Raw genomic sequence first — 25,321 nt, forward strand, 5'->3', positions numbered from 1 at the left:
CCCCTACACATATCCATAATCTGTTTAGCAATTTCCTCCTCCACATCTCTATTACTATTTGGGGGCCTATAGTAAACTCCTAACAACGTGACCGCTCCTTTCCTATTTCTAACCTCAGCCCATATTACCTCAGTGTGCAGATCCCCCTCGAAGTGCCTTTCCGCAGCCGTTAAATTATCCTTGATTAACAATGCCACTCCTCCACGTCTTTTACCAGCTTCCCTACACTTAGTGAAACATCTATACCCCGGAACGTCCAACAACCATTCCTGTCCTTGTTCTACCCACGTCTCCGTAATGGCCATCGTAGTCCCAAGTACCAATCCACGCCCCAAGTTCATCTACCTTGTTCCAGATGCTCCTTGCATTGAAGTAGACACACTTCAACCCACCTTCCTGTCTACCGGTACCCACCCTTGACCCTGATACCTTCCCCAATACCTCACCACCCTCACTGACTTCTGGACTACAACTCCTTTTCCCACTCCCCTGACAAATTAGTTTAAACCCCCCTGAAGAGCCGTAACAAATTTCCCTCCTAGGATATTGGTGCCCCTCTGGTTCAGGTGCACCCCGTCCTGTTTGTACAGGTCCCACCTTCCCCAGAATGTGTTCCAATTATCCACGTATCTGAAACCCTCCCTCCTACACCATCCCTGCAACCACAGGTTTAACTGCACTCTCTCCCTGTTCCTCAACTCGCTATCACGTGGCACCGGCAACGTACCAGAGATGACCACATGTTTTGTCTTGGCTCTCAGCTTCCAGCCCAGCTCCAGAAATTCCTGCTTTAAATCCCCGTCCCTTCTCTTACCTATGTCATTGGTACCAATGTGTAGCACGACTTGTGACTGTTTCCCCTCCCCCTTCAGAATCCGGAAAACACGGTCTGAGACGTCACGGACCTTGGCATCCGGTAGGCAACATACCATCCGTGAGTCTCTTTTGCTGCCACAGAACCTCCTATCTATCCCTCTAACTAACGAGTCCCCAATAACTATTGCCCTCCCGCTCTGCCCCTTACCCTCCCGAGCCACAGAGACGGACACAGTGCTGGAGATCCTCTCACTGCGGCTCACCACTGGTATGTCATCCCCCTCAACCGTATCCAAAGCGGAATACTTGTTGCTAAGGGGAACGACCACCGGGGATCCCTGCACGGACTGCTTCCTCCCAGCCCCTCTCACCGTCACCCATCTGTTTTCATTCCTCGGAGTAACTGTATCCCTAAAGCTTCTGTCTATGGCCACCTCTGCGTCCCTAATGATCCTAAGTTCATCCAACTCCAGCTCCAGTTCCCCAACACGGTTTTGGAGGAGCTGCAGATGGGTGCACTTCCCACAGATGTAATCAGCAGGGACACTGTCGTCGTCCCTCACCTCAAACATAGTGCAAGAGGAACATAGCACTGCCTGCACACCCATCCCCTCTAGATACCTTGCCAGTACCAGGTAGAAACAGCAAGAATGAATTAAACTCACCCCTGCCTCGCCCTTACTGCCTAAGCCCTGTGAGCCAAAGCCTTATAGCTCACACTCTGCTTCCCACACACTCCACTGCCCGCTCCCGACGCTGCCCGCTGTATACTGCAGCCTACCTTTTATACTTCACGCGCTTAAAAAACCCTTCCCAGACTCCTTAGCAGCCCACTTCCAGTTTTCACTTTAAACTTAAAATACAACTGCAAAAGTAAAGGCCAAAAAAAAAACACACACTAGCTGACTAATTAAATAAATAAACAATTTAATTAATCTCTCACCAGCACTGCTGCCTCCAATCACTCCCTCTCAGCTTGCTCCAGTGGAACAACAATGCTACCTCGTTGAATATGTTTAAATCACAGGTAGATAGATTTCTGATCGATAAGGGAATTAAGGGATATGGGGAGCGGGCGGGTAAGTGGAACTGATTCGCTTCAGATCAGCCATGATCTTGTTGAATGGCGGGGCAGGCTCGAGGGGCCAGATGGCCTACTCCTGCTCCTATTTCTTATGTTCTTATGTTCTTATGAGTGGCAGAGCAAAGTGTACAGAGGACACAAAGTCTGCAAAGGGATATAGATAGTCTAAGTGAGTGGCGGGGGTCTGGCAGATGGAGTATAATCTTGATAAATGTGAAGTCATCCATTTTGGTAGGAATAATAGCAAAATGGACTATTATTTAAATGGTAAAAAATTGCAGCATGCTGCTGTGCAGAGGGACCTGGGTGTCCTTGTGCAGGAATCTCAAAAAGTTGGTTTACAGGTGAAGTAATTAAGAAGGCAAATGGAATTTTGTCCTTCATTGCTAGAGGGATCCCCCCCTCATTCTTCTGAACTCCAGTGAATATAATCCTAATCAACTCAATCTCTCCTCATACGTCAGTCCTGCCATCCTGCCACTTGGACGGGTTCATGGATGAGAGGGGTGTGGAGGGGTATGGTCCAAGTGCAGGTCAGTGGGACTAGGCAAAAAATGGTTCAGCACAGACAAGAAGGGACAAAAGGCCTGTTTCTGAGCTGTAATTTTCTATGGTTCTATGGATGGAGTTTAAAAACAGCGAGGTTATGTTGCAGCTGTATAAGGTGCTGGTGGGGCCACACCTGGAGTACTGTGTACAGTTTTGGTCTCCTTACTTGAGAAAGGATATATTGGCACTGGAGGGGGTGCAGAGGAGATTCACTAAATTGATTCCAGAGTTGAGAGGGTTGGCTTATGAGGAGAGACTGAGTAGACTGGGGCTATACTCATTGGAATTCAGGAGAATGAGTGGAGATCTTATAGAAACATATGAGATAATGAAGGAAATCGATAAGATAGAAGCAGGGAGGTTGTTTCCACTGGCAGGTGAAACCAGAACATGGCGTCAAAATAAGGGGGAGCAGATTTAGGACTGAGTTGAGGAGGAACTTCTTCACCCAAAGGGTTGTGAATCTGTGGAATTCCCTGCCCAGTGAAGCAGTTGAGGCTACCTCATTGAATGTTTTTAAGGCAAGGATAGATAGATTTTTGAACAGTAAAGGAATTAAGGGTTATGGTGAGTGGGCAGGTAAGCGGAGCTGAGTCCACAAAAAGATCAGCCATGATCTTATTGAATGGCGGAGCAGGCTCGAGGGGCCAGATGGCCTACTCCTGCTCCTAGTTCTTATGTTCTTACCATAGAACCATAGAAAATTACAGCTCAGAAACAGGCCTTTTGGCCCTTCTTGTCTGTGCCGAACCATTTTATGCCTAGTCCCACTGACCTGCACTTGGACCATATCCCTCCACACCCCTCTCATCCATGAACCCGTCCAAGTTTTTCTTAAATGTTAAAAGTGACCCCGCATTTACCACTTTATCCGGCAGCTCATTCCACACTCCCACCACTCTCTGCGTGAAGAAGCCCCCCCTAACATTCCCTTTAAACTTTTCTCCTTTCACCCTTAACCCATGCCCTCTGGTTTTTTTCTCCCCTAGCCTCAGCGGAAAAAGCCTGCTTGCATTCACTCTATCTATACCCATCAAAATCTTATACACCTCTATCAAATCTCCCCTCAATCTTCTACGCTCCAGGGAATAAAGTCCCAACCTATTCAATCTCTCTCTGTAACTCAGCTTCTCAAGTCCCGGCAACATCCTTGTGAACCTTCTCTGCACTCTTTCAATCTTATTTACATCCTTCCTGTAACTAGGTGACCAAAACTGTACACAATGCAGTATATGTGGATAAATGCGAGGTTAACCACTTTGGTAGCAAAAACAGGAAGGCAGATTATCTGAATGACTATACAGTGAGAGAGGGGAATGTACAACGAGATCTGGGTGTCCTCTTACACCAGTCATTGAAGGTAAGCATGCAGATACAGCAGGCAATAACGAAGGCAAATGGTATGTTGTGTTTCATTGCGCTAAGATTCAGGTGCAGGAGCAGGGATGTTTTGCTGCAATTATTCAGGGTTTTGGTAAGGCCACACCTGGAATATTGCATGCAGGTTTGGTCTCCTTATCTGAGGAAGGATGTTCTTGCTATTGTGGGAGTACGGCGATGGTTTACCAGGCTGATTCCTGGGGTGGCAGGACTGACGTATGAGGAGAGATTGAGTTGATTAGGATTATATTCACTGGAGTTCAGAAGAATGAGGGGGGGGATCTAATAGAATCCTATAAAATTCTAATAGGACTAGGCAGGGTAGATGCAGAAAGAATGTTCCTGATAGTAAGGGAGTCCAGGACCAGAGCTCACAATCTAAGGATAAGGGGTAAATCTTTTAAGACTGAGATGAGGAGAAATTTCTTCACCCAGAGAGTGGTAAGCCTATGGAATTCACTATCACAGAAAGCAGCTGAGGCCAAAACATTGTATGTTTTCAGGGTGAAACAGATCAAAGGATACACGGGGGGCGGGGGGGGGGGAAGCAAAACTGTTGAGTTGGATGATCAGCCGTGATCATACTGAATGGCGGAGCTGGCTTGAAGGGCTGAATGGCCTCCTCCTTTCGATGTTTCTGTGATCACTGCTACCTTCACCATGAGGTTACTAATTAATGCTGTCTCATTGCATATTACCAAATCTAGTATAGCCTGCCCTCTGGTTGGTGTTAGAACATGTGCTGCTCTAAGAACCTGTCCCAAAGAATCCATGATGCAGGCGACCTTTACCAATCTGATTTGTGACTCAGGAGATTGATAGATATACGTTGGGCAAGGGGTGTTGTAGGATTATGAAGTCAAGACGAGTTACAAATCAACTGTGATATAATAGAATGACAGAGCAGGCTGGATGGCTTCCTGTTCCTACAAGTCACATAGGCACACCTTCCTGATCCACCCCCAAATACCAACAGCTACAACTGACCTTGGGTTTTGCGCACAGGTACTGGAAGAGATGAACCTTGCAGAAGTCATCAGCCACGGCCACTATGCGCTCATTGTGGGAGCGACACAGAGCGTTGATATCTGTCCCGTCAGAACCATCCGGCCAGACTCCTGTAACAAGACACAAAGTGAAAAGAAATGCCTCCTCACATTATTCAAACCACTCAAATGTTCACAGTGTAGACCAAGCCTGCTGGGGTTAGTCATACCGAGCAGAAGACTATTCAACTCGTTGTGTCTGTGCTGCTCCATGGATGTTACGCTTCTCCGCTCCCCCCCCGCCCCACAGGCCTACAAATTTCCCCATTTGAGTATTTCTCCAATTGCCCCTTTGGAAAGTTCCTGTTGAATCTGCTTCCACCGCCCGTCAGGCAGCGCCTCCCAGATCACAACAACTCGCAAAAAAACACATTCTCCTCACCTCCCCCTCTGGGTTCTTTCCCGATTCTCTTCAGGGGCAGCTTACCAACCTCCTGCCACCGGAAACTCTTTCTCCCCACCACACTTAATGATTTAAAGGTCACTCCTTCGTGATCTCTGCTTCAAAGAGGACAATCCCAGTTTCTCTCTGTTCTTTCCAGATTCGTGATGTGGAGATGCCGGCGTTGGACCGGGGTGGGCGCAGTAAGAAGTCTCACAACACCAGGTTAAACTCCAACAGCTTTATTTGGTAGCACTAGCTTTTGGAGCGCTGCTCCTTCATCAGGTGAGTGCCTCACCTGATGAAGGAGCAGCGTTCCAAAAGCTTGTGCTACCAAATAAACCTGTTGGACTTTAACCTGGTGTTGTGAGACTATTTACTCTTTCCAGATTCCTCATTCCTTGTTTGCCGAGTAAATCTCCTTCTCCAAGGTAGGTTAAATTCAGCAGTACAAGGGACTAAAGCATCTGTGTCTGATAGTCACACTCCACTCTGAAACCATCTTCATTGGAGAGAATCGGCTTCAGACATCACCTACATATCTGGCTGCTTTCAGTATCCCCCTTGCCTGTGCAGCCTTGGAGTCAGAGCTGGTTAGATTTCCATTAGGTTCACCCAGCACTGAGATACATTCCTGCTGCAGCAAAAAATCTCAATCTCTTCCTACTAACACCCACCCTCCCCCACCGCCTGCCAACTCAATAACCATGGAATTCCTCTCCATTCCCCCTCCGGCAATCCCACAGCCACAATTCTTACCGAAAACATGGAATCCCAGGACGCAGGTATACGAAAACCACTCTAGGTCCTTGCACTCGTAACGATTCCTGAGCAGTTTACATCCTCCCCCGATGTCCCCTGTAAAACAGGACAAATCACTTGGAGTTACTGCCTGTGGCAGACAACGTTTTCCATTTCCCTGCAGTCAGGTCTGAGTGGGAACTCTCTGGTATCAGAGAGATGGAGGACAATGGAAGGTCCTGCTTCAACCGCAATCTACAAACTCAGCAGAATGCACACTAGTCAAGGTGGCTTCATCATCTATCATACAGATGGCCTATTGACTTGCTGAATTACGAGCTCCCTCCACAAGAGATCCTTTCTTTTCTAGTAAGCATTTCCACCACTCTGATGACACTGACTTCTCAGGTGTGTGGTAGAAAGGGCACTGACTATATCCCCAATCTATACATCTTCCAGAAGGAACAGGATTCCTCACCAACATCCCTCCACTCCCCAGGTAGGGGCACCGAGGTTCAGCCCAACATTACTGTTGTTGTCTCAGACTAGGGCAGTTAATACAGTGCAGTGTATTTACCCGCTGAACTGTCAAGGCAGAACCACCCTCCTTTATAACATGGCCTTGATGACATGACATTTCTCCAAGTGCTGTATTGTTCTGGAAGCTCTGTACTTACAGTAGAGGATCTCATAGTCTCCAGAATTGGACATGATGAAGTGGCTATCTTGAGACCAGTCCAGATGGGTGATGAAGCTGGAATGACCCTGAATAAATAGGCAAAGGAGGGGTGGGTTAGAGGCGAGTTATCATAAATAACAGCAACCATTGCACATTCCTTCAATACATTATCATCTAGCATTTAAATGTAGACTTTATGGCCATGCAACAAGAGGAGCTAAATCACATCAGGACTGCAAAACCCTTGCTTTATGAAGCTCCTTAAAACCAGTGACAACAGAAGCAGGTCTCACACACACCCCATTCCAAACAGAGGCAAAGAGAGATGGCTGACAGTGGGGAGGGAAAAGGAGGATATATTAATGGGGAGCACTGTTCCTGGGCTAGCTACAGGAGGATATTAGCAATGGCTCAGGAGATCTGAGTGCACCCACTCTCTCAGTGTTAGGCCAAGCAGAGGGAGAACATGAGCTAAGAATACAATCAAAAAGAAGGAAGCATCAGAAAATCTCAAAGTTTAATATAAACCGATGTTGGCTGCCACAGATCTTACCGTGCACTTGCCAAACCGGCAATATTTGCGACCGCTCTCAGTGACCGTGTAGAGGTAAATGTAGTTGTCATGTGATCCTATTGCCAGGAAATTACCATCTGATGGAATATAAAACAATTAATATGCATGCAATAACTATGGGAGCTGGGTTCCTGCTCCTCATCCCTGTGCCCAGCTCGTGGGCTTGTTTAAGCTTGGTTCCAACATCCTCACCCTTTCCCCCACAAAACACACAGGGTGCTTGCAGTTCACAGGGAAGGCTAGGTGCTTGGATGAGTAATGGAGGATGACCCTGAAGGACCATGCTAAATCTTCCTCTCCTCCCCGCCCTCTCCATTCCCCTCAGGGAGCACATCTAAAGCCACTGTGCCCTCTGTTGCTACAAACCAACCCACCATGACTGTTAGAAGCTCCCAGGGGTCATTGTGACAGGCTGAAATGTCAGAGTCCGCAGCAATTGATGCAGTCCATTACCTGGGGAATAACGCACGACTGAGAGCTGCTCATTGCCATCAACAGTACTGGAAACCAGGTCCTTTGTCTCACAATCCAGAACCATCCACCTGTAGGGAAAAATAAAATAAACTATTACCTGCAGGGAGTAGTTAGAGAGGGCGTGACAATTTCTTATTGAGGTGAAATGAGAATCAGTCGTTTCCCACTGAGATAATTGATCCAGCTCTGCTGCTGACATTGAAGCTTGGCCACGGGGAGACAGAATCGCACTGAGAGCAAGTCTCACCCTGGCCCACCGAGAGCCACTGCTGCCCAGCTGCAGTCAGCCACCAGGTAAACTTACTCCGGATGCAAGGTCTTCAGGCATCAGCTGGCACGGTGACAATGCAGAGATGCAGGTTGGAATTGAGCAGGTGTTTATATATGGGAGTTACCTGCCTGTCTGGAGGCCGACAGCCACTACTGCTCCACTGCAGTGAAAATCAGCGCACAATCCGGTCTCCTGTAGAACAAATAGATCCATTAAACACACACAGCAGGCAGCTGGAAGCTCAGGACTTTCCAAAACCCAGCAGTCTAAATGCACACTGCAAGATCTCACAAACGGCAAGAGACTGACCCAGATATGTTTTAATTTACTGATGTTGGTTGAAGGATAAATATTTATCAGGACAGTGGGAAGAACTTCCCTGCTCTGCTTTGTAAGAATGTCACTCCCTGATCTGCACTCCCTGAAGTGGTAGCACTGGTTATCTGTCTGGATTTAGGAGTTAGATCACAGATCAGTCATGATGATCCCACTGGATAGTGGGCACAGCAAGAAGTCTCACAACACCAGGTTAAAGTCCAACAGGTTTATTTGGAATCACGAGCTTTCGGAGCGCTGCTCCTGCACCAGGTGAGTGAGGGAGCAGCACTGTGAAAGCTCGTGATTCCAAATAAACCTGCTGGACTTTAACCTGGTGTTGTGAGGCTTCTTACTGTGCCCACCCCAGTCCGACACCAGCATCTCCACCCCACTGGATAGTGGAACAGACTCAAGTGATTGCCTCTTGCCCTTATAGATTTTTGTGCTCAAATCTCTGACTTGGAGGGGGGTGCACGAGCCACAGCAAAAGTGAAAGGAGGAGGTTGACAAGCAGACACCACCCATCCCAGGACAAAAGCAATCACAAAAGTAGTTGTGTGATTTTGAGCTGACAGCAGCTTGGAGAGAAGCTGTTTGCTTCAGCCACAAGAGGGAGCTCACGTTCTGTTGTGTGATTACCCACAGGGACTTGGCTACAAGCTGATTTGGCAAGTTCTTCCTCACCATCGTTCCCACGCAATCCGTCAGGCCATTTACATAACCTGGAGAAGGAAGCAGCTCCAGAGCCAGAAGTGCAGGAATGAGCAATAAATTAAAACATTACTACTGCCCAAATAGGCTCAGCATCTCTCAGACCGCGTCAGGGTTTCTCCTCCTGTTACAGGACAAGAGGAACGTAAAGGAGAGAAAGAAAAGAAGGAAGGGGGAAGGGAGAGAAGGAAGGGGAAAGGGAGAGAACACAAGGGGAGTCTGAGAGGGGGAAGAGTCAAATTAAAAACAGGACATTTTGGAAATACTCGGCAACTTGTATACAGAAGAGAAATAGATTTAATGTTGGGAACTTTTGATCATAACTGAAAGATGTTATAAAAATTTGACAGTTTCCAAGCACTTACTGACACGGAGGGATGTGAACATAAGAACATAAGAAATAGGAGCAGGAGTAGGCCATCTAGCCCCTCGAGCCTGCCCCGCCATTCAATAAGATCATGGCTGATCTGAAGTGGATCAGTTCCACTTACCCGCCTGATCCCCATAACCCCTAATTCCCTTATCGATCAGGAATCCATCCGTGATTTAAACATATTCAACGAGGAAGCCTCCACCACTTCATTGGGCAGAGAATTCCAGAGATTCACCACCCTCTGAGAGAAGAAGTTCCTCCTCAACTCTGTCCTAAACTGACCCCCCTTTATTTTGAGGCTGTGCCCTCTAGTTCTAACTTTCTTTCTAAGTGGAAAGAATCTCTCCACCTCTACCCTATCCAGTCCCTTCATTATCTTATAGGTCTCTATAAGATACCCCCTCAGCCTTCTAAATTCCAACAAATACAAACCCAATCTGCTCAGTCTCTCCTCATAGTCAACACCCCTCATCTCTGGTATCAACCTGGTGAACCTTCTCTGCACTCCCTCCAAGGCCAATATATCCTTCCGCAAATAAGGGGACCAATACTGCGCACAGTATTCCAGCTGCGGCCTCACCAATGCCCTGGACAGATGCAGCAAGACATCTCTGCTTTTATATTCTATCCCCCTCGCAATATAGGCCAACATCCCATTTGCCTTCTTGATCACCTGTTGCACCTGCAGACTGGGTTTTTGCGTCTCATGCACAAGGACCCCCAGGTCCCTCTGCACAGCAGCATGTTGTAATTTCTTTCCATTTAGATAATAATACAATTTGCTATTATTTCTTCCAAAGTGAATAACCTCGCATTTGTTAACGTTATACTCCATCTGCCAGATCCTCGCCCACTCACTCAGCCTGTCCAAATCTCTCTGCAGACCTTCTACGCCCTCCACACGATTCACTTCTCCACTTATCTTTGTGTCGTCTGCAAACTTTGGTGGAAAGAGGACAAAAAGGGTGGAGGAACATATACAGCTAAAACACAGAAACCTGTCTCATCAAAACTGGGCCACATATAATCCAGAAGATTCTCAAATAATCCCAGCTATTGAAGACAAGGGTTGGATTACCAATAGAGAAATGGTGACAGGTGAAGCTATGACACGGAGATGCACAGACATGCAGACGGGGTACGCGCAGACACAGCCAGTTCCCAGCGGCCATCCCAGGAGACTCCCGATGTGCAAGACAGATCACTCGTTGTAAATCCAGGCTCTGCAAATGGTGGCCCTGTTGGCGACAAACTGAGCGAGTGCACCATTTCCCCCCCTCCTCACCTCCAGTGTTTTGCTCCACTCCAATGTGTGCTGCTCCTGATCCCACAGACACACCTGCTTGTCATGTGCACATGTCAGGAAGAGATCACGGAATGGGTGTGTGGCCAATCCCCACAGTTCATCCGTGTGACCCTGAAAGTGAACACAAGGCATAGATCAGTTACACATACATGTAAACACGCAGGAGAGGAGGCCATCCAATTAATTCACGGCTGCTCAGTATCTCAACTCCCTTTACCTGTCTTGCTTCTGTAGCCCTTTAATAACTGGACCCAACAAGAATCTTACCACACTCAAAAGTAAAGTTTATTTATTCGTCACAAGTAAGGCTTACATTAACACTGCAATGAAGTTACTGTGAAAATCCCCTAGTCGCCCACACTCCGGCACCTGTTCGGGTCATTGCATCTAACCCGCACGTCTTCCAGACTGTGGGAGGAAACCGGAGCACCCAGAGGAAACCCATGCAGACACGGGGAGAATGTGCAAACACCACACAGACAGTGACCCAAGCCGGGAATCGAACCCGGGTCCCTGGCGCTGTGAGGCAGCAGTGCTAACCACTGTGCCGCCATGCCACCCCTCAGTTTGGAAATTTCCGATTTAACCCCCAGTTTCAACAGCTTTTTAACAGAAGAAAGAGTTCCAGATTCCACTCTCTCTTCCCTCCCCCAGCCCGATGGCACCATCTCCTCTTACTCCTGGAGTCTGGGCTTCTCTGCTAAATACTGACCTGCACAATGGGAGTAAAGGGTTCAGTGAAGCTTCCCCTCAGGATGGCATTCCGCGTGGTTCCGATCAGGAGATCATTAGCCCGTCCTTCCACAATGCTACGCACTGCGCCAAATCGCTCCGGGATCTGTAACACAACGAAGGACTCCCATTTCCACCGCACCTTTCACAACCTCAGAACATCCCAAAGCACATCTCACACGATGAAGGACTCGTGAAGTATATTCACTGATGTCACCCACTCTCCCCCCTTCCTCACTCACTCCGTCCTTCCCTTCGATACCGTTTCCCCTTCAAAGATTACCTCACTACTGATGTTCTGTTCCTGTCACAGTTTAATGCTGATTATCTCTCTCACCTCAGTCTCCCGCTCAGTTGTAAGACTTGTGTTCCAGTGGATGATTTTTCGGTCCTTCCCACCTCCACTGAGCAGTGTGCCGTCCCTCATGATGCACAGGGTGAAGATGCTGCCTTCGTGGGCCTTTGTTTGCTTGACGATTTGATAGGTCTCTGGAAACAGCACCATGGAGAGTCAACACAAGTCCCTGGGACAGGGCCACTCAAACTGACATTTCAACAGCACCTTTCATCCTCTCTAGATATCCCAAAGTACCTGACAGCCAATGAAGTACTTTTTGAGGTGTAGTCACTGCTGCAATGCAGGAAACAGGGTGGACACAGCAACCTCCCAGAAACAGCAATGCAATGATGGCCAATCAGTCTGGTTATATAGTGATATTGGCTCAGGGAGCAGACAGGGGAGAACACCCCCGTGCTAGCACTCCAATGGTGGCAGAGAGAATGTTTACATCCTCCTGAATGGATGTACACAAGGCCGCAGATTTATGAGTCATCTGAAATAAAGCACCCCTCGACACTGACCCTCCCACAGTGCGGCGCTCCCTCAGCACTGACCCTCCCACAGTGCGGCGCACCCACAGCACTGACCCTCTGACAGCGCAGTGCAGTGCTCCCACAGCACTGACCCTCCCACAGTGCGGCGCTCCCACAGCACTGACCCTCCCACAGTGCGGCGCTCCCTCAGCACTGACCCTCCCACAGTGCGGCGCTCCCTCAGCACTGACCCTCCCACAGTGCGGCGCTCCCACAGCACTGACCCTCCCACAGTGCGGCGCTCCCACAGCACTGACCCTCCCACAGTGCGGCGCTCCCACAGCACTGACCCTCCCACAGTGTGGCGCTCCCTCAGCACTGACCCTCCCACAGTGCGGCGCTCCCACAGCACTGACCCTCCCACAGTGTGGCGCTCCCTCAGCACTGACCCTCCCACAGTGCGGCGCTCCCTCAGCACTGACTATCTGACAGTGCGGCACTCCCTCAGTACTGACCTTCTGACAGTGCGGCACTCCCTCAGCACTGACCCTCCCACAGTGCGGCACTCCCTCAGTACTGACCCTCTGACAGTGCGGCGCCCCGTCAGTACTGACTTATACTGAGGTTTATAAAATAATGAAGGGGATAGATAGAGTGAACGCTCAAAGACTATTTCCTCGGGTGGATGGAGCTATGACAAGGGGGCATAACTATAGGGTTCATGGTGGGAGATACAGAAAGGATATCAGAGGTAGGTTCTTTACGCAGAGAGTGGTTGGGGTGTGGAATGGACTGCCTGCAGTGATAGTGGAGTCAGACACTTTAGGAACATTTAAGCGGTTATTGGATAGGCACATGGAGCACACCAGGATGATAGGGAGTGGGATAGCTTGATCTTGGTTTCAGATAAAGCTCGGCACAACATCGTGGGCCGAAGGACCTGTTCTGTGCTGTACTGTTCTATGTTCTATGACTATCTGACAGTGCAACGCTCCCTCAGTACTGACCCTCTGACAGTGCGGCATTCCCTCAGCACTGACCCTCTGACAGTGCGACACTCCCTCAGCACTGACCCTCTGACAGTGCGGCACTCCCTCAGCGCTGCCCCTCTGACAGTGCGACACTCCCTCAGCACTGACCCTCTGACAGTGCGACACTCCCTCAGCACTGCCCCTCTGACAGTGCGGCATTCCCTCAGCACTGACCCTCTGACAGTGTGGCACTCCCTCAGTACTGACTATCTGACAGTGCGGCACTCTCTCAGTACTGACTATCTGACAGTGCGGCACTCTCTCAGCACTGACCCTCTGACGGTGCGGCATTCCCTCAGCACTGACTATCTGACAGTGCGGCGCTCCCTCAGCACTGACCCTCTGACAGTGCGGCACTCCCTCAGCACTGACCCTCTGACAGTGCGGCACTCTCTCAGCACTGACCCTCTGACAGTGCGGCACTCCCTCAGCACTGACCCTCTGACAGTGCGGCACTCCCTCAGCACTGACTATCTGACAGTGCGGCACTCCCTCAGCACTGACTATCTGACAGTGCGGCACTCCCTCAGCACTGACCCTCTGACAGTGCGGCACTCCCTCAGCACTGACCCTCTGACAGTGTGGCACTCCCTCAGTACTGACTATCTGACAGTGCGGCGCTCCCTCAGCACTGACCCACTGACAGTGCGGCACTCCCTCAGTACTGACCCACTGACAGTGCGGCACTCCCTCAGCACTGACCCTCTGACAGTGTGGCACTCCCTCAGTACTGACTATCTGACAGTGCGGCACTCCCTCAGCACTGACCCACTGACAGTGCGGCACTCCCTCAGTACTGACCCACTGACAGTGCGGCACTCCCTCAGCACTGACCCTCTGACAGTGCGGCACTCCCTCAGTACTGACTATCTGACAGTGCGGCACTCCCTCAGTACTGACCCACTGACAGTGCGGCACTCCCTCAGCACTGACTATCTGACAGTGCGGCACTCTCTCAGCACTGACCCTCTGACAGTGCGGCACTCCCTCAGCACTGACCCTCTGACAGTGCGGCACTCCCTCAGCACTGACTATCTGACAGCGCGGCACTCCCTCAGCACTGACTATCTGACAGTGCGGCACTCCCTCAGCACTGACCCTCTGACAGTGCGGCACTCCCTCAGTACTGACCCACTGACAGTGCGGCACTCCCTCAGCACTGACCCTCTGACAGTGTGGCACTCCCTCAGTACTGACTATCTGACAGTGCGGCACTCCCTCAGTACTGACTATCTGACAGTGCGGCGCTCCCTCAGTACTGACCCACTGACAGTGCGGCACTCCCTCAGTACTGACTATCTGACAGTGCGGCACTCCCTCAGTACTGACTATCTGACAGTGCGGCACTCCCTCAGTACTGACTATCTGACAGTGCGGCACTCCCTCAGCACCACTCTGCAAATGTCAGCTTGGATTTGTGATGAAATTTCTGGAGTGAAGTTTGAACCCAAAATCTTCTGACTCAGGAGAGAGGGACAGAGAGATATCCAGCCACTCACTGAGCCAATTAACACTGAAGCTTTCATGTTCTAAGCACATCACCTGACTCCCCACTGAGAGAAAAACATCTACCCACAGACGTAAGCAAACTATGAGCTAAACTCTGTTGTAAACGCTGCTATATGTAAAATACGCACTCAAGCCACTACTTGCAAAGATTTGCCAGACTGGTTTCTAATCGTTCAAGCAGAAATAGATTGTGTTACTCACTCACAAGGACAGAGCCCCACAATGGAGCCTGTGGCCAAATACCTTTTGCACCTTTCCCCAGTGTCTTAGTGTCTGCAGCTGCTTTACCCCACAGGAGGATATTCCCCTCCGAGTCGCCGGTCAGCACATCACCATTATTCAGGAACACAAAGCACTGAATAAATTTGGGCTTTTTGTATTTCTGTAAGATGAAGGAGGAAGAAATTCAGCTGTAATCTCCCATTTCCTGTCACCGCGGGCGGCATGCTGGCACAGTGGTTAACACTGCTGCCTCACAGCGCCAGGGACCCGGGGCGGCATGCTGGCACAGTGGTTAACACTGCTGCCTCACAGCGCCAGGGACCCGGGGCAGCACGGTGGCACAGTGGTTAACACTGCTGCCTCACAGCGCCAGGGACCCGGGGCAGCACGGTGACACAGTGGGTTAGCACTGCTGCCTCACAGCGCCAGGGACCCGGGGCAGCACGGTGACACAGTGGGTTAGCACTGCTGCCTCACAGCGCCAGGGACCCGGGGCAGCACGGTGACACAGTGGTTAGCACTGCTCCCTCACAGTGCCAGGGACCCGGGGCGGCACGGTGACACAGTGGTTAGCACTGCTGCCTCACAGCGCCAGGGACCCAGGGCGGCACGGTGACACAGTGGGTTAGCACTGCTGCCTCACAGTGCCAGGGACCCGGGGCAGCACGGTGGCACAGTGGTTAACACTGCTGCCTCACAGCGCCAGGGACCCGGGGCACCACGGTGACACAGTGGTTAGCACTGCTCCCTCACAGCGCCAGCGACCCGGGGCAGCACGGTGACACAGTGGTTAGCACTGTTGTCTCACAGTGCCAGGGACCCAGGGCAGCACGCTGGCACAGTGGTTAGCACTGCTGCCTCACAGCGTCAGGGACCCAGGGCAGCACGGTGGCACAGTGGTTAGCACTGCTGCCTCACAGCGCCAGGGACCCGGGGCAGCACGGTGGCACAGTGGTTAGCACTGCTGCCTCACAGTGCCAGGGACCCGGGTTCGATTCCCAGCCTCAGGTCACTGTCTGTGCGGAGTCTGCACATTCTCCCCGTGTCTGTGTGGGTTTCCTCCGGGTGCTCCGGTTTCCTCCCACAGTCCAAAGACGTGCTGGTTAGGGTGCATTGGCCGTGCTAAATTCTCCCTCAGTGTAACCTGAACAGGCGCCAGAGTGCGGGCGACTAGGGGATTCTCACAGTAACTTCATTGCAGTGTTAATGTAAGTCTATTTGTGACACTAATAAATAAGCTTTAAAAAAAGGCCTTATTGGCTGTAGAGGGCAGATTCTCCTCACTCTATTCCCTGTGCCCTCACCAGCTTATCTATTCCTCACAGCTGAGTCCCACAGCCCGCGGGCAACAGGAGCTATTCAACTGCACAAAGGTGTCATAGCCCAGACTGATATCCAGCATGGTCACAGCGCTAAGCATGAACCATGTCATCCTCTGCCACCCAGTAAACAAAGGGGCATGAGGATGAGACGTCCCACAGGGAGGAATTCAGCTGGCCCCTGCCACCATCCCATCCCAAAATACAAGGCAAGCCGGTGGGAAGGGGTCCGTTCCACAAGAGACCCACACACAAAGGAGATGATCACAGCCATGGAGTGATCAGTCTCGACTGATAAGATTAGGCCACCTGCCTACCCACTCCCCCGTGTCCCGAGATACCACCCTGAAACTCCACACCTTACTCAACCGTAACAAGTGGAACTCTGGCCAGAGTAACTGCACTCAGTCACAATCCGTACTGGGAACAGTTATTCCAGCACAGTGCCCGATTATTCGGTGTAACAGTTAGGTACAGAGTACAGTTAACAGGGAGTAACAGGTACAGAGTACAGATAACAGGGAGTAACAGGTACAGAGTACAGTTAACAGGGAGCAACAGGTACAGAGTACAGTTAACTGGGAGTAACAGGTACAGAGTACAGTTAACAGGGAGCAACAGGTACAGAGTACAGTTAACTGGGAGTAACAGGTACAGAGTACAGTTAACAGGGAGCAACAGGTACAGAGTACAGTTAACTGGGAGTAACAGGTACAGAGTACAGTTAACAGGGAGTAACAGTTACAGAGTACAGTTAACAGGGAGTAACAGGTACAGAGTACAGTTAACAGGGAGTAACAGGTACAGAGTACAGTTAACAGGGAGTAACAGGTACAGAGTACAGTTAACAGGGAGTAACAGGTACAGAGTACAGTTAACAGGGAGTAACAGGTACAGAGTACAGTTAACAGGGAGTAACAGGTACAGAGTACAGTTAACAGGGAGTAACAGGTACAGAGTACAGTTAATGGAGTAACAGGTACAGAGTACAGTTAACTGGGAGTAACAGGTACAGAGTACAGTTAACAGGGAGCAACAGGTACAGAGTACAGTTAACTGGGAGTAACAGGTACAGAGTACAGTTAACAGGGAGCAACAGGTACAGAGTACAGTTAACTGGGAGTAACAGGTACAGAGTACAGTTAACAGGGAGTAACAGTTACAGAGTACAGTTAACAGGGAGTAACAGGTACAGAGTACAGTTAACAGGGAGTAACAGGTACAGAGTACAGTTAACAGGGAGTAACAGGTACAGAGTACAGTTAACAGGGAGTAACAGGTACAGAGTACAGTTAACCAGGAGTAACAGGTACAGAGTACAGTTAACAGGGAGTAACAGGTACAGAGTACAGTTAACAGGGAGTAACAGGTACAGAGTACAGTTAATGGAGTAACAGGTACAGAGTACAGTTAACTGGGAGTAACAGGCACAGAGTACAGTTAACAGGGACTAACAGGCACAGAGTACAGTTAACCGGGAGTAATAGTTACAGAGTACAGTTAACAGGGAGTAACAGGCACAGAGTACAGTTAACAGGGAATAACAGGCAGAGTACAGTTAACAGGGAGTAACAGGTACAGAGTACAGTTAACAGGGAGTAACAGGCACAGAGTACAGTTAACAGGGAGTAACAGGCAGAGTACAGTTAACAGGGAGTAACAAGTACAGAGTACAGTTAACAGGGAGTAACAGGTACAGAGTACAGTTAACAGGGAGTAACAGGTACAGAGTACAGTTAACAGGGAGTAACAGGTACAGAGTACAGTTAACAGGGAGTAACAGGCAGAGTACAGTTAACAGGGAGTAACAGGTACAGAGTACAGTTAACAGGGAGTAACAGGTACAGAGTACAGTTAACAGGGAGTAACAGGCACAGAGTACAGTTAACAGGGAGTAATAGTTACAGAGTACAGTTAACAGGGAGTAACAGGCACAGAGTACAGTTAACAAGGAGTAACAGGCAGAGTACAGTTAACAGGGAGTAACAGGCAGAGTACAGTTAACAGGGAGTAACAGGTACAGAGTACAGTTAACAGGGAGTAACAGGTACAGAGTACAGTTAACCAGGAGTAACAGGCAGAGTACAGTTAACAGGGAGTAACAGGTACAGAGTACAGTTAACAGGGAGTAACAGGTACAGAGTACAGTTAACGGAGTAACAGGTACAGAGTACAGTTAACAGGGAGTAACAGGCACAGAGTACAGTTAACAGGGAGTAATAGTTACAGAGTACAGTTAACAGGGAGTAACAGGCACAGAGTACAGTTAACAGGGAGTAACAGGCAGAGTACAGTTAACAGGGAGTAACAGGTACAGAGTACGGTTAACAGGGAGTAACAGGCAGAGTACAGTTAACAGGGAGTAACAAGTACAGAGTACAGTTAACAGGGAGTAACAGGTACAGAGTACAGTTAACAGGGAGTAACAGGTACAGAGTACAGTTAACAGGGAGTAACAGGCAGAGTACAGTTAACCAGGAGTAACAGGTACAGAGTACAGTTAACAGGGAGTAACAGGTACAGAGTACAGTTAACAGGGAGTAACAGGTACAGAGTACAGTTAATGGAGTAACAGGTACAGAGTACAGTTAACTGGGAGTAACAGGCACAGAGTACAGTTAACAGGGAGTAACAGGCACAGAGTACAGTTAACAGGGAGTAACAGGCACAGAGTACAGTTAACAGGGAGTAACAGGTACAGAGTACAGTTAACAGGGAGTAACAGTTAGGTAGGGTAGAGTACAATCTACCACACTCACTCCGAAAATGCCCTGCTTCTTGGTCAGGGAGGAGCCATTCCAGGTCCAGAAGTAAACATGCGATTTTCCACAGGTAACAATGCTCGTGCTGTCAGCCGGATGAAACTCCACCTCAAACACAGATTCATTGGTGGTCTGTTGAAGTGAGAACATTGAGGGGATAGTGATCAGCATCTGGACATCATTGCAATGTAACACTCACTATAGAAGCACCATCTCTCCCATCCACCAAGCACAGGAGGCCATTTGGCCCACTGTGTCTGTGGCAGCTCTTTGAAAGATCTATCTAACCAGTCTCTCAGCACTCCCCACCCTTCCCCCAGCTCTTCCCCCATAGCCCTGCAAATTTCTCCCGAGTATTCTCCAATTCCTCCTTTTGAAAGTTCCTATTGAATCTGCTTCCACCGCCCTTTCAGATCACAACATCTCACGGCTTCATTCTCCTCATCTCCCCCTCTGGTCCTTTTCCCAATTCTTTTCATCCCTCTGGTTACCGGTAACAGTTTCTCCCCAACCCCCATTCATAAATTTGACTGAGAGGCAGCATCTCTCACCCATTGACTGTGTGGATTTTAACATCTCACTGGGGGTATAGAGAAAGGAGCAGGAGCAGGAACCCACCATCTGATTACCCACCCCATCCACCACGCAACCCCAGGAATGGTGCAGATTGAGGGATCAAATCTGGAGTGTATGAATCGGCAGGACACACAGCGTGTGAACCATCCATCCACATCTTGTGTCGGAGGCAGCAAAGAAGGAACTCAGCATTGCACTGGACTACATCATTATTATTGTTGTTAGTCACGGCACGAATCAATTCCAGCCTCCCGGACTGCCTGGATCCACTACAGTGTGCCTACCGCCACAACAGGTCCACAGCAGACGCCATCTTCCTGGCCCTGCACTCAACCCTGGAACACCTGGATAACAAAGACACTTATGTCAGACTCCTATTTATTGACTACAGCTCAGCCTTCAACACCATTATTCCCACGAAACTCATCTCCAACTTCTGAGGCCTGGGGCTCTGCTCCTCCCTCTGCGACTGGATCCTAACCTACAGACTGCAATCAGTAAGGATAGGCAACAACACCTCCTCCACAATCATCCTCAACACCAGTGCCCCACAAGGCTGTGTTCTCAGCCCCCTACTATACTCCTTATACACCTATCACTGTGCGGCCAAATTCCCCTCCAACTCGATTTTCACATTTGCTGATGACACCACCGTAGTGGGTCAGAACTCAAACAATGATGAGACAGAGTACAGGAATGAGATAGAGAATCTGGTGAACTGGTGTGGCAACAATAATCTCTCCCTCAATATCAACAAAACGAAGGAGATTGTCATCGACTTCAGGAAGCGTAAAGGAGAGCATGCCCCTGTCTACATCAACGGGGCTGAAGTGGAAATGGTCGAGAGCTTCAAGTTTCCAAGTGTCCAGATCACCAACAACCTGTCCTGGTCCCCTCCATGACACTATAGTTAAGAAAGCCCCACCAACGCCTCTACTTTCTCAGAAGACTAAGGAAATTCGGCATGTCAGCTACGACTCTCACCAACATTTACAGATGCCCCATAGAAAGCATTCTTTCTGGTTGTATCACAGCTTGGTCTGGGCTCCTGCTCTGCCCAAGACTGCAAGGAACTACAAAAGGGTCGTGAATGTAGCCCAATGCATCACGCAAACCGGCCTCCCATCCATTGACTCTGTCTACACTTCCCGCTGCCTCGGCAAAGCAGCCAGCATAATCAAGGACCCCTGTACCAGCTGACTCAAGAACAGCTTCTTCCCTGCTGCTGTCAGACTTTTGAATGGACCGACCTCGCATTAAGTTGATCTTTCTCTACACCCTAGCTATGACTGTAACACTACATTCTGCACTCTCTCCTTTCCTTCTCTATGAACGGTATGCTTTGTATAGCGTGCAAGAAACAATACTTTTCACTGTATCCCAATACATGTGACAGTAATAAATCAAATCAAAATGTCCCCAATCACTTACCTTATATTGGGTGTTCAAGTGCATGCACACGCACGCCTCCAAAGGGTCATGAACAAAGCCCAGTCCATCACATCAGACAGTCTCCAATCCACTGACTCTGTCTACACTTGCTGCTGCACACACTTCCCTCCACCTCAGGCCCCCTCAGTCACTAAGGGTGAAAAGCAGGAGGGTGGGGCAACAATGATAAGGACCAGGAAATCACTGAGCCCTGAACCAAATTAATGGGCCGCCCACCCCTGTGACTACCCAATGCTAGCCACCAGCATGGAAGCTCTAATGTCCATACCAACACCAATGTTCACACAGTAACGCAGTGGGCAGTGTGGAAAGCTTCCGGAAGTGTAGACAGTTCCTCCTCCATTCACACAGAATATCAAGTTCCTTCACACCTTGAATAGAAACATTACCTAACTCCCAGGTCCCCAACTCCTCAAATCTATGAAATATTTCCTCGTTGCTAGGGCAGCCTCACCAAAGAAAGCTTCCCCATTGTTCTGTGCTGGGAGCAAGCTATTAGATGGAGCCACTAACTCTGACACCAAGTTAGTGTCAGAGGCAGGCTCTTAACTCGCACCTCACCCACTCCCCTGTCCTTCCCACCCCTTCCCCAGTGAGCACCATCATGCTGCTCTTCTCCAGTGACCATCTGAGACATCGCAGCCAATCTCAGTCCTTTATCTGTCTGCTGCACACACTCAGCAAGGGTGCCACTGGGGGGGGGGGGGGGTGTGAGAACCCTGGCTGATTACTCAGTAATGCCCCACCCTCTGTTCATTCCAGAGAATGCATCTCCTCCTGCTCCCCACCCACATGTGGTTAGTGTGAGAGATACACCAGCCCCTTCAGTCCACTCTGCAATAACTGACCCAGGGGATTTCCCTGTTAATCCAGTGCACCACCCCTCACCGTCACTACACAAAGACAGGAAACCTTCAAAGTACTTGCCTTAATCCCCGCCTGCTTTGTACCCTTCGCACAGTCCCAGACTGTCATGAGGTGCTCATTGGAATCATCAACAACACAGAGAAAAGCTCCAGAGTCCTGCAATATGAAACAGGGAATGAACCTCACAGAAGCAGAGTCTTTTTTTTTTAAGGTAGAGCTGGATAAATCCTTGATTAACAAGGGGGTGAAAGGTCAAGGGGGTGAAAGGTCAAGGGGGTGGGCAGGAATGTGGAGTTGGAATTACAAGCAGATCAGCCACGATCTTATTGAATGACGGAGCAGACCCAAGGGGCCGAGTGGCCTACCCCTGACCCTAATTCACATGCGTGAATGTGAGGCAGCATATCAGCCCCTTCTCAAGGACAATTAGGGATGAGCAATGAATGCGGGCCTAACAGGGACGCCCATATTCCACAAATAGAAACATAGAAAATAGGAGCAGGAGGAGGCCATTCAGCCCCTTCGAGCCTGCTCCACTATTCATTACGATTATGGCTGATCATCCAACTCAATAGCTTGATACTGCCTTGCCCGCCCCCCCCCATATCCTTTGATCCCCTTCGTCTCAAGAGCGATATCTAACTGCTTCTTGAAAACATATAATGTTTTGGCCTCGACTGCTTTCAGAGGTATCAAATTCCACAGGCTGACCACTCTCTGGGTGAAGTCCTAAACAGTCTACCCTGTATCATAAGACCATAAGACATAGGAGCGGAAGTAAGGCCATTCGGCCCATCGAGTCCACTCCACCATTCAATCATGGTTGATTTCAACTCCATTTACCCGCTCTCTCCCCATAGCCCTTAATTCCTCGAGAAATCAAGAATTTATCAATTTCTGTCTTGAAGACGCTCAACGTCTCGGCCTCCACAGCCCTCTGTGGCAATGAATTCCACAGACCCACCACTCTCTGGCTGAAGAAATTTCTCCTCATCTCTGTTCTAAAGTGACTCCCTTTTATTCTAAGGCTGTGCCCCCGCGTCCTAGTCTCCCCTGTTAATGGAAACAACTTCCCTACGTCCATCCTATCTAAGCCGTTCATTATCTTGTAAGTTTCTATCAGATCTCCCCTCAACCTCCTAAACTCCAATGAATATAATCCCACGATCCTCAGACGTTCATCGTATGTCAGGCCTACCATTCCTGGGATCATCCGTGTGAATCTCCGCTGGACCCGCTCCAGTGCCAGTATGTCCTTCCTGAGGTGTGGGGCCCAAAATTGCTCACAGTACTCCAAATGGGGCCTAACCAGTGCTTTATAAAGCCTCAGAAGTACATCCCTGCTTTTGTATTCCAAGCCTCTTGAGATAAATGACAACATTACATTTGCTTTCTTAATTACGGACTCAACCTGCAAGTTTACCTTTAGAGAATCCTGGACTAGGACTCCCAAGTCCCTTTGCACTTTAGCATTATGAATTTTGTCACCGTTTAGAAAATAGTCCATGCCTCTATTCTTTTTTCCAAAGTGTACGACCTCGCACTTGCCCACGTTGAATTTCATCAGCCACTTCTTGGACCACTCTCCTAAACTGTCTAAATCTTTCTGCAGCCTCCCCACCTCCTCAATACTACCTGCCCCTCCACCTATCTTTGTATCATCGGCAAACTTGGCCAGAATGCTCCCAGTCCTGTCATCTAGATCGTTAATATATAAAGAGAACAGCTGTGGCCCCAACACTGAACCCTGCGGGACACCACTTGTCACCGGTTGCCATTCTGAGAAAGAACCTTTTATCCCAACTCTCTGCCTTCTGTCTGACAGCCAATCGTCAATCCATGTTAGTACCTTGCCTCGAATACCATGACTATCCTCAGACTATTTACCATTTATATAGACAATCTGGAGGAGGGGACGGAGTGTAGGGTAACAAAGTTTGCAGACGACATAAAGATAAGTGGAGAAGTGAATCGTGTGGAGGGCGTAGAAGGTCTACAGAGAGATTTGGACAGGCTGAGTGAGTGGGCGAGGATCTGGCAGATGGAGTATAACGTTGACAAATGCAGGTTATTCACTTTGGAAGAAATAATAGCAAATTGGATTATTATCTAAATGGAAAGAAATTACAACATGCTGCTGTGCAGAGGGACCTGGGGGTCCTTGTGCATGAGACCCAAAAACCCAGTCTGCAGGTGCAACAGGTGATCAAGAAGGCAAATGGGATGTTGGCCTATATCGCAAGGGGGATAGAATATAAAAGCAGAGATGTCTTGCTGCTTCTGTACAGGGCATTGGTGAGGCCGCAGCTGGAATACTGTGTGCAGTATTGGTCCTCTTATTTGCGGAAGGATATATTGGCCTTGGAGGGAGTGCAGAGAAGGTTCACCAGGTTGATACCAGAGATGAGGGGTATTGATTATGAGGAGAGACTGAGCAGATTGGGTTTGTATTCGTTGGAATTTAGAAGGCTGAGGGGGTATCTTATAGAGACCTATAAGATAATGAAGGGGCTGGATAGGGTAGAGGTGGAGAGATTCTTTCCACTTAGAAAGGAAGCTGGAACTAGAGGGCACAGCCTCAAAATAAAGGGGGGTCAGTTTAGGACAGAGTCGAGGAGGAACTTCTTCTCTCAGAGGGTGGTGAATCTCCGGAATTCTCTGCCCACTGAAGTGGTGGAGGCTACCTCGTTGAATATGTTTAAATCATGGATAGATGGATTCCTGATCGGTAAGGGAATTAGGGGTTATAGGGATCAGGCGGGTAGGTGGAACTGATCCACTTCAGATCAGCCATGATCTTATTGAATGGCGGGGCAGGCTTGAGGGGCTAGATGGCCTACTCCTGCTCCTATTTCTTATGTTCTTAATGTGTCCCCTGGCTGTGGACACCCCCAACATTATGAACATCCTTCTTGCACCTACCCTGTCTTGTCCTATTGGAATTTTATAGGTTTCTACAAGATTCTCCTCCCTCATTCTCCTGAACTCCAGCGAATCCAATCGTAAGCAACTCAATCTCTCCTCTTATGTCAGTTCCGCCATCCCTGGAATCAGTCTGCTAAATCTTCTCTGTGCTCCCTCGAGAGCAGGAACATCCTTCCTCAGATAAGCAGACCAAAACTGCACACAATATTCCAGGATAAAAGCAAATGACTGCGGATGCTGAGATCTGAAACCAAAGGAGAAAACGCTGGAAAATCTCAGCAGGTCTGGCAGCATCTGTAAGGAGCGAAAAGAGTGGACGTTTCAAGTCCAGATGACCCTTTGACGAAGATTATCCAGCATTTTCTCTTTTGGTGGCAAAGTATTCCAGGTGTGGGCTCACCAAGGCTCT

The 25,321-nt window shown here is 49.3% G+C and overlaps 1 protein-coding gene across 1 annotated transcript in view; it reads right to left on the bottom strand.

Annotated features, from left to right (window-relative positions):
* LOC144489082 (echinoderm microtubule-associated protein-like 3) overlaps window positions 1-22,137 on the bottom strand; it is a 37,820-nt gene extending 15,683 nt beyond the window's left edge. The window contains exons 1-12 of the mRNA XM_078207036.1: window positions 22,048-22,137; window positions 19,090-19,224; window positions 15,033-15,171; window positions 11,774-11,925; window positions 11,417-11,542; window positions 10,684-10,815; window positions 8,121-8,188; window positions 7,705-7,793; window positions 7,231-7,328; window positions 6,676-6,763; window positions 6,017-6,115; window positions 4,817-4,947 (exon numbers count right to left, since the gene is read on the bottom strand). Coding sequence (XP_078063162.1) covers window positions 4,817-4,947; window positions 6,017-6,115; window positions 6,676-6,763; window positions 7,231-7,328; window positions 7,705-7,793; window positions 8,121-8,188; window positions 10,684-10,815; window positions 11,417-11,542; window positions 11,774-11,925; window positions 15,033-15,171; window positions 19,090-19,224; window positions 22,048-22,095 — 1,305 coding nt within the window. The 5' untranslated portion in view covers window positions 22,096-22,137. The remainder of the gene's footprint in view (window positions 1-4,816; window positions 4,948-6,016; window positions 6,116-6,675; window positions 6,764-7,230; window positions 7,329-7,704; window positions 7,794-8,120; window positions 8,189-10,683; window positions 10,816-11,416; window positions 11,543-11,773; window positions 11,926-15,032; window positions 15,172-19,089; window positions 19,225-22,047) is intronic.
* Window positions 22,138-25,321: the final 3,184 nt, after the last annotated feature.

The sequence above is a fragment of the Mustelus asterias genome, unplaced genomic scaffold, assembly GCF_964213995.1.
Source record: "Mustelus asterias unplaced genomic scaffold, sMusAst1.hap1.1 HAP1_SCAFFOLD_1998, whole genome shotgun sequence".
NCBI classification, from domain to species: domain Eukaryota; kingdom Metazoa; phylum Chordata; class Chondrichthyes; order Carcharhiniformes; family Triakidae; genus Mustelus; species Mustelus asterias.